The 9,326-nt window shown below is 39.2% G+C and overlaps 1 protein-coding gene across 1 annotated transcript in view; it reads right to left on the bottom strand.

Moving 5' to 3' along the window:
• Positions 1 to 5,876: 5,876 nt before the first annotated feature.
• Positions 5,877 to 9,326, bottom strand: part of LOC134577813 (interferon regulatory factor 3-like) — a 70,844-nt gene continuing 67,394 nt past the window's right edge. Inside the window, exon 16 of the mRNA XM_063436712.1 lies at positions 5,877 to 7,422. Coding sequence (XP_063292782.1) covers positions 7,252 to 7,422 — 171 coding nt within the window. The 3' untranslated portion in view covers positions 5,877 to 7,251. The remainder of the gene's footprint in view (positions 7,423 to 9,326) is intronic.

Below are 9,326 nucleotides of genomic sequence, written 5' to 3'. Positions count from 1 at the left end.
AATATTATAAGGGGGTGGGATTTATTACAAAAAACGTACTGGAACGATAGGTTGAAGAGGACGCTGCTCAAGCGAACTTAGTCATTAGGCCTATGTTCGGTCACACAACATATATACTTTGATTCAGTACATTCAGCCTACGTTTCACCGCACTACATTTTCACTTGGGGTCCGAATATTTGACCTACAGTTAGCTGCGCTACATATTCACTTTGATTCAGTAAATTCAGTATACGTTTGGCCGCGCTAGATTTCAATTTGGCCAGTACGTTCGGGCAAGTATTCATTACTTTATTTAAACCTCGTTCAGCCACGTTACCAGTCATTAGGCATTTACATATCATTTCTGATATCAGTTGGTCGCCAGGTAGTTTTACCCATTTTTACTGCACTGCATTCCTAAGTATAATGTGCTCTATATGTGTGTTTATATAAAGACACGAAGTTGCCAGATATTAACCATTACAATATCTATAGCTCCAACACTGCAACTTCTATACTTCTTGGCTTAATATCTTTGGTTTATTTTTTACTTCATAGTTGAGCGAATCTCACTTTTATGTGTAGCAGGTGGTTGGTATCGAGTTCACAATATTTTAAGTAGCTCACTGACACCACTACTAAATCGGACATTTGTAACTATTAATAACTGGATAAGTTACATCTCAAGTTCCTTAACGCCTAGTCTTTAGGACTGCAGTTTAAGATTCTACTGTATGCTGTCAGCCTTTAAAGTAAATGATACTCGTGCACACCCTAATCAGTTGCTTCATTTTGGTATTCAATGCATGATTTTGTGGCTGTGAACCTCTATGCCTTACTGCTCACTACTGGGATGTTTTGCTACTGTAGAGCTTTGCGAGAGACCATCACACTGCAGATTTCTGGGAGATAGTTTTGTTGCGGGGGAGCACTGTCATACTTGGGGCCACGGCATGTTTCTGTGGGGTTTGCCTATGTTGTGCACATTGTTCACAGTTTTGGATCACTTTTGCTGCATGGTTTTAATACTGATGTCTGTCAATTTGCTGTGATCATCATTAGTATGTTCCTTCTTAGCCATATGATTTTTTCTTTTTATGCAGAATCCAGCTCGGATGTGTATTGCTCTCAGCTACTTGATATTTAAGACCAAACAGGCAATACAGCATACATCAATATTATACAGTATATTTGCAGGATTTTGCTTTCAGTTGGACATACGTTTAATGGTTGTCAAAAGCAAGGAATTATCAGGACTGTATTCATAACAAAAACCAAAGCCACCCTTATCTACAGTAACTCTTAAACTTCTAGTTTCTTACTGTCCAACTGACCAGCCCCTTTTCACTGATACTCATGGGTTGGTCCTAAGTCGCCACCCGATGGGCAAATCGCTGCTGTAGTATCGGATGCTGGGAGGAAGTGACAGCCCCAAACATAGAGAGGTCTGTGCTGGAGGGAAAGAGACGTCAGCAGGGAGTGAGCTGATGCAGACCTTGCACATCAGCATTAAAGGAAGTCACCCTCTTGCAGAAAAAAGGTACGCTAATGGGAAGGTGCCTGCAACTATAAACATTATGACCTGTTTGTATGTGTATCTGTGTGTACCTGTATGTCAGTGTGTATGTGCCAAGGTGGGTATCTGTGGGGCAGTGTGTGTACCTGTGTGCTAAGGTTTGTGTGTATGTGCCATTGTGTGTATCTGCGTGCCAATGTTTGTGTCAGTATATTTATCTGTGTCGGGGTGTTTGTTAGTTAATGTGTATGTATGGCCGTGCATGTGCAGACATCCCAGCAATCAAAAAAAGTATAATGCGCACAGACAAAAATTAGGGGGAAGGGGAGGGAGAGTGAATACTGACAGCAGGGTTCTCCAGAAAGGGAGGGCCAATCCCTAAAGAGATTAAATAGAAGAAAATAAATATCCATGCACACCTAAAGTTTCTTCTAAAAATCTTTATTTTATTTTTTTTGGAGACACTGCTTTCAAAAACAAAAGACTATCTTTTAGAAGAAACCTCAGGTGTGCCTATATATTTATTTTATCCCAGCAATCCAACACAACATGCAAACAGGACATACAAAGACACCACTGAGCTCAAACTTTAAAATTATGTGCAAACACCCATACTACACACTACACAAACCTGCTCCTATGTACTACAAAATGTTTACTATCTGTAGAAATTAGTGCATATATAGCAACGAAAAATTGGCACAAAAATAAATAAAAAAAATGTTATGCTCTGATAATTAAAAGACTTGTGCTTCGGTGCAAAATATTTTTTTCAGGGCGGGGGATGTTGATGCACTGTGTCAAAGAAAAAATTAATTGGGAACCCCTGCACTAGAGCATTTTCATTTTTCTGGGCTCATTTTACTTTACCTACCTTACTATCAATCACTCTGCCACATTTTCATGGTGTTAATAACGTTATTCTGAATTCTTTTGTATAACCTCTGTTGTATACTCCTGCTAATGATCAGGTTAGCACTTAGCGGTTTTTATTGACCCTGTATAAATTTGCACAGTGCTATCACATTTCTTCTGAGGTGCCTCTTTTTCTAAAGATAAATTCAGTTTTTCTAGCCTATTTTTCTAATGTTTTCCATTCCCCTTATTAAAGTTTTAGCTCGCCTATGCACTTTTTTTCTAGTTCTATATCCTTCATTAAAACTGGTGCCCAAAACTGCACTGCATATTCAAGGTAGGATCTTACCATTGGTTTATAAAGAGGCAAAATTATATTTTGATCATGTGAATCAATACCCCTTTTTATACATGACCGCATCTTGCAATGGCAAATGCAAAGCAAATCCACAAAAATAGGTGAAAGCACACACTGAAATAATAGTTAAAATACACAATAAACATTCAATACACAGGAATATAACAACTCTCCAAAGACCTAAGAAAACAAAACTTCATAGTGTAATGTTAATGAGTATAAACATCAACAAACTTTCCCAATTGTATCAATCACAAAGTGAAAAGTCGGTTCAGACCTTAGCAGTATATCAATCAAGTAGCATATTCAGCTAGGTAAAGAAGCTCCGCTGGCAAGGTACCGTAACCAGTTCAGATGATTGCAACAGTTATGGTGTCAAACATCTTTGGGCAGCAGTTTCCCGTATGGCAAGAGCTGGGACTATGCCAGTGCCTACAGATTGGCTTTTGTACCGTTGCTCAGGTAACACAGATGTGAACTTTTGCATTTGCCTGTCCAACAATTAACAGCAGCAATAGGTTTAAAGCACAGGACTAACCTGCCTCCAGCAATCTCATCTCCACCATGTTCCTTGTTAGCAGTCTCTTCAGCTGTTGATGAGTTCAGCTTCTAGAGACACAGTAGTCATGTACCTTCGTGCATGTGTGCAAGTGAAAAGCAAATGACTGTCTATTACAGATCCCGCAAGACCATAGATCTTCTTAGGCATATGCAAAAGGATGGCATGGGCATCTTTTATGCATCACAGGATCAGATGCCCGGCCCCATCAGTGTTGCGAATGCTTACTGATGATGTCAGAATGTGGCAGCAGAAGCTCAGCCCATGTCCACATTTTGCCATAGTTTGACTCATCCTAACTTTATTTCATGTATATCTTTGATTGTGATTGAATTCCAATGAAGTTCTGACACATAGTAAATTAAGTTTTTCTTTTTGCCAGTCTTTCATTAAATATGTTGCCATTTTACAAAAGTACAGAAATTGTAAACTTACTGAACCGTAACAACAAAGTACAGGGTTAAGTCTTGACATACCTCCAATTATCTTTAAAGGAACATTAAAGTGTTGGGAATAGAAATATGTATTCCTTATGCTTTAGTGTCCCTATTCACATTCAGGTTACCTTGGGCGATGCTGACCTCTTTTCCACCTGCAACGTTGGCATGGTCCAATCCAATGCTCCTCAAGCAAGTGCTGCCTAAGCACCCAAGCTTCCTAATTGGAAAGCATTGAATTTATGTTTTCCTATGAGGCCTCCAAGTCACTTGACCAAGTTTTTCCTCGGTCAGGGTCACGGGAGCAACTCTAGTGGCTGTTGTACGAACAGCCACTAGAAGTGGACTTGAAAGCAATGTAAACATTGCGACTGCTAAAACAATTACAATGTGGTTTCCAAAAAATTGCAGGGTTAAAAGGAAAGGACCACTGCACCCAGACCACTTCATTGAGATGAAGTGGCCTGGGTGACTTTAGTGGTCCTTTAAAGACTGAGATTGATTGCAGATAACTTAATTACTACTGATAACCGTGATAATAAGGTGGCCTATAAGCCCCACTGCTCAACGCCAACCAGTATGCCATTTGAATGTTTTGAAGGTGAGGATAACTGGAATAAAGAACAGAAATGAGAAATAGAAGAATAAAGACTTTCTTTTCAAGCCATCTTCTAAGCTCAAGAATTGTGAACCCCTGCCTCTGACAGTTCTACCGATTTGGAGATATGCATGTTCCATGGATACCATTGTTCAATATTGTGGCGGACCCTGTCATTTTGTCTCCCGAACGCTCACAGCGGTACTTAGCCACGAACTCCCTGGAACTCTATTCGACCACTTGTCCACGCGGTTCCCAACCTATTTGTTTTGCTGTTTTGCCCCATTTACCAACCTGCCAGGGGAGTGCTAAGTTGGGGGACAATCGCTCCCTATGAGGAATAATGGCTCCCTAAGAGCGAAGGGAAGCACCCATTTATTTGACCACAGGAACTCCTGATATTTGACCAGGCAAGACTTTTGCTCTGAAGCACATGTGCGGCAGGTCAAAACCCCGGTGGCTATTGGACAATTTCTTATGCATTTGGACAACTAGGGCACTCGGACAAGAGCTATCCGGAGATGTATAACGTGGGGTTCTTGTGTGTTTTAACTGTGTTTTAGGGTGTTTTTATGTTCGGCTTTCTGTATCCGGGAGATAATTAACTTACCGGTCCTTGACTCCATTATCTCCCAGACACAGAGAAACCTGGACGGGGTCTGTATGTATTGAATGGAGACCCCATGCTGGGGTCTGTGCATAATAGGTCGATTTTGGGAATACAAGTATCGAGTATTGAGCCAGTGTCGTCCAGTTACTGGGAGAATGGGCTATATTCACAAAGCAGCACCTTGTCCAGCTCGAGAGAATTTCGTTAGAGATATTCAGTCTCAGGATTGCAGCTCTGCTACAAATATGTTTAGCACTATTATTAGATAAGTTTCCAATAAATAAACTATAGACACCATAATTTCCTCTAACTTAGGTAGCCATTGCTGTTTAGAGTAAATGCTCCAAAGTGGACTTCTTGTATTTTCATACCAGTAGGGAAGTGACACGAAACAGAACATTTTCAAATGTGAACTGTGGTGCCTCAAAAATGTGAATGTTGGTATCTCTGACCATCTGCCAATAGGATTTAAAAAACGTCCTACTAGATGTTTTGCATAGAACCCACTTTCCCACCAACTGGGTGAAACAAGTGGGAAAATCCTACACAAACATTCTGGAATACGGTACCAAAGAGTACTTTGTAGCTAATTTCCTGATACATAGAACTAATGGAACTCTTATGGTGCAGTAAAAGAACCTTAGCTCTTTGCTTGACTGTGAATCACATTTCTAGAATTCTTTCCCACTTCCATTTAAATTAAGCTGAACTTCTCCCCCCACCCTCCTAAAGGTTCTGGTATAGGTAGACAGCTCTCCACAAACTGCTGCTTTAAAAGACCCTCACATCCTTTGACCTATGTATATTTTTTCCATTCTTTATTTAGGTTTAGACAGTCACAGTAGGTGTTACAAATGAATGGACAGTTGACATTAATCCAAAATACATCGTAATATTACATATGTCGTAACATATGGTGAAACAATGTATGAGAATGGACTGGGAGGTCCTAAATGGGAGCGTTAACAATAAAAGTGGGGAAGGGTAAGGGGAATTATTGTTAACTCTCCCATTTAGGACCTCCCAGTCCATTCTCATACATTCAGCTTATCGTGGGTTATCCCCCAATCTCAGGGGGAGAGTAACATAGGGCATTTTTTGGTACTGATCCACCAGTCCCCCATTATTCTGGGACTCTTGGATCAGAATCCTTTTTCTGTATAATTATGGTGAAACAATACATTCTCACATTAATACATACCCAGAGATGGTCAACTTGTGGTACAGGGATTGGCAGAAGAAATAGATTTTATGAGTGTGCTTGCCATCACCTGGTGAAATTGGGTTACATATCCACCTAAATTTCCATTGTGGAATACTGTGTATGAGTTAACGGTTTACATAAAACAATAACACAACATCAACTATCATGTGATAAGACATTAAGCTGTTTGTCATCTACTCTCTAAGTATTTAAACTGCTATTTGGGAATACCCCTTCTAGGAGAAAAGAAGAGTACCGAACAGGAAAGTAAAGAGAGAAAGAAGAAGGTGAGTAAAGACGAGAGAGGTTTGGCTCATCAAGAGGAAGATAGAATGGTACCAGATCTTAGAAGTTCTGGACAATATATGTTCCGTCTGAGACCCCATGCATTCCATAATTGTTCTGTACAGATGACAAGTAGTTCCATACAGCTTTGCTCTAAATATACTTGCTATATCACCTAACTTTAATATTGCGTCAGCTGAATTGTGCCATTTCTTTTTATATGACCTAATATTTGCTGCCATTCATTCCCTTGCCATATTACATGCATGGAAGGGTTTTAATAACTTTTTAATTGATATTTTATTTTATAGATGCAAACCTTCTATTTTGACTAATTTACATATACTTGCGCTCTCTTCCACTCTTTGTATTTTGAACAGCCGGGGAGAGACATGGACCTTCTATTGTTGTATTGTGTATTTGTTTTTATCTTTAGTGTGCACACTATGCTACAAGCTATCTGATCAGGACATGTTTAAAAGCACACGGAATGGGTTTAAAGTCCCAATTATTCTACACTTTTGGGGGAATTTCTTTACTTTCCACACATGCAAAATATCAGACCACAAACCAAAGATGACACAACAGGGAGTACAAATTGAGACTGTTCTAGTGACTTCTGGACAGATGGGAGCTACGCTGATCTAACTTACTCTTTGGTGAATAGACCCATAATTTTGAGATACATTGGTTAAGCATTTTGGAATTTCTAACCACTTAAGAGAGAAGAAATCTTAGAGTTTACAATGGATCGAATGCACATATAAATCGCTTGTACTAATCTTTTATAACGCCACTGAAGATTTGAAGATAATATGAGTACCTAGAAAAAGTGTGTTAATAAAATCTATTTAGAGTTCATCCTTCCCTCCCATTCTTTCAGTAGAGGCAGAAGGTCCCCAGGACATGATATGGACAGTGACTTTGATATTTCCAGGTTGAGTTCATCGCTTCGTAGTGAGCTTGCACCTCCACAGTAACTCAACTCGTGAAGCATCTTCATTGACACGGAGGTGACCTATGGAGCGGAAAGACGTGGATAGGTTGGTTTGTGTAAATAAAGTTTATTCTTATAAAATGAATGATCTAATCACGACACTTGGTTAAACTGGCAATTACAAAGCTATAGATTGTTAGGGCTAGTATCTATATACACAGTAATAAGCCATCCACCATTTAATACATACTTGATACGTGCTTTGGAGGTGGCCTTCATTCCTCTAAATACAACTGGGAACTGACTTCTATTTTTAGTTGATACTGAAAGGCACATCAGTCTTTTTGCAAATCAATCTTGCTTTAATTTATATAGTGTATTCACGTGTTTATTTGTTTATCTCTTGGGTGGAGAGTTCGATATGATAGAGGCGACAATGGCTTTGTTTTCACCCCTTGAAGTACTCCAGTTGTTGCTATAGGGTGGTACCTTACTGATTTCAGGGTACTGAAATCCCTTACAGATACACCTTAATATTAGCAGATTACCAGACTACAGATTTGCACAGGTAGACAGTCCAGTATTGTAGAGGTAGAGTTGGCTGAACCTTTACTCCTTGAGGTAACTCTCTTGACCACTTAGTCTGTTCACTGGAACCTCTCCTAGCAGTGTCATAGTACAGGGAGGGATGGACAGGTGCATATAGTGACAGAGCATTGTAACTTTTTGGAGCTTCACTTGAACTCTGGCCCAAGGATCAGACTTCCTGTAGCTCTAACATATTGTGGTGTGAATATGGAGAGAGGTGGGCTTTAGAGTATCCTGGCATCAAATACACCATCTGGTGAGTCTACTAAAGGACACCTTTAGAAGTATACCTATTTTTCGATCTTGGATTGAAGTGTGGGTTCAAACTTCTTGACAGCCATCGTTTTGTATCTTGTCAAGTACTTGAAATGGAAAGGACGCCTAAGCCTTGTGACGCTTACTGTCTCTGATTATTATCTATAGTGCATTCTTGCCAGGGTTAACTTGCTGCTTTTACTGACCGATAAAAGCTTTATTGCTACAACAGGGGTGGTTGATACAAAGTGATAGATTGCACTAAATACTTAAGAGCACTATTGCTAGAATGTGGGCACACAGGATCCATTTTAACCAGTTTATACACCCAGATTTGTACTGTACAAACACTAAACTCTGTATCACATACAATTCGTTTAGTATGTCTTGAAATTTAATAAAGTTTATGGTTTTACTATTGTATAATGGATTCCTCCCAGTGACCTATGCCATGCTTTGGGTGTAGCAATTATTGCTTTTTCTACTTTAGATTTGACTTGGACTCATTCTATGGGTAAGAAAAAATGATCTCTGCCAATGAATCTGGTGAATGAATAGTGGAATAGGTCCAAAGTCTGATGAGAAATTACCGTATAAGTGTGGAATTAGACAGATCCAAAAGTCACTCATTCTGACATGTCTGACGTGTCCCTTTGAAATTCCAAAACGCTCAAACTCAGTGCCTCATGAACAGCTATAAATAAACTAGTTATATAAATAAATATAAACGCAGTCCTCTGAGTATAATCTATTCAGTTACCCATTTTCCATAAGAATTGTTGAAGGATTGTCCTGAGCATTTAAAAAAAAAGAACATTTAACAACAGATAAAATAAAATTTGATCTAATTAAATTTTCTTGATATGTATCTTGAACATACAGCCTGAGTTTTAATTTCATTTTCTTCTTTAGACAACCATCGGGATCGATTTACTTGTGGCTAAACACCCAGACAAGTCTCATAAATTGTCCGGAAGTTACTAAGCATTACAAGCTGTTTCGAGTGGTCACTGGGCAGGAAGTAGCAACAAAACACAAACAGAATAAAAGTGTTCTCCTGAACACACGTATACTTCCTGGTAAAACATTCCACAAATATATAGCTAAACAGATAAGTGTGTCAAGCAAAATAGGCCTGCCCC

The sequence above is a fragment of the Pelobates fuscus genome, chromosome 11 (assembly GCF_036172605.1).
Source record: "Pelobates fuscus isolate aPelFus1 chromosome 11, aPelFus1.pri, whole genome shotgun sequence".
Classification (NCBI taxonomy): domain Eukaryota; kingdom Metazoa; phylum Chordata; class Amphibia; order Anura; family Pelobatidae; genus Pelobates; species Pelobates fuscus.
The sequence above is the reverse complement of the archived record's forward strand: the minus strand, read 5'-3'. Positions and strand labels throughout refer to the sequence as shown.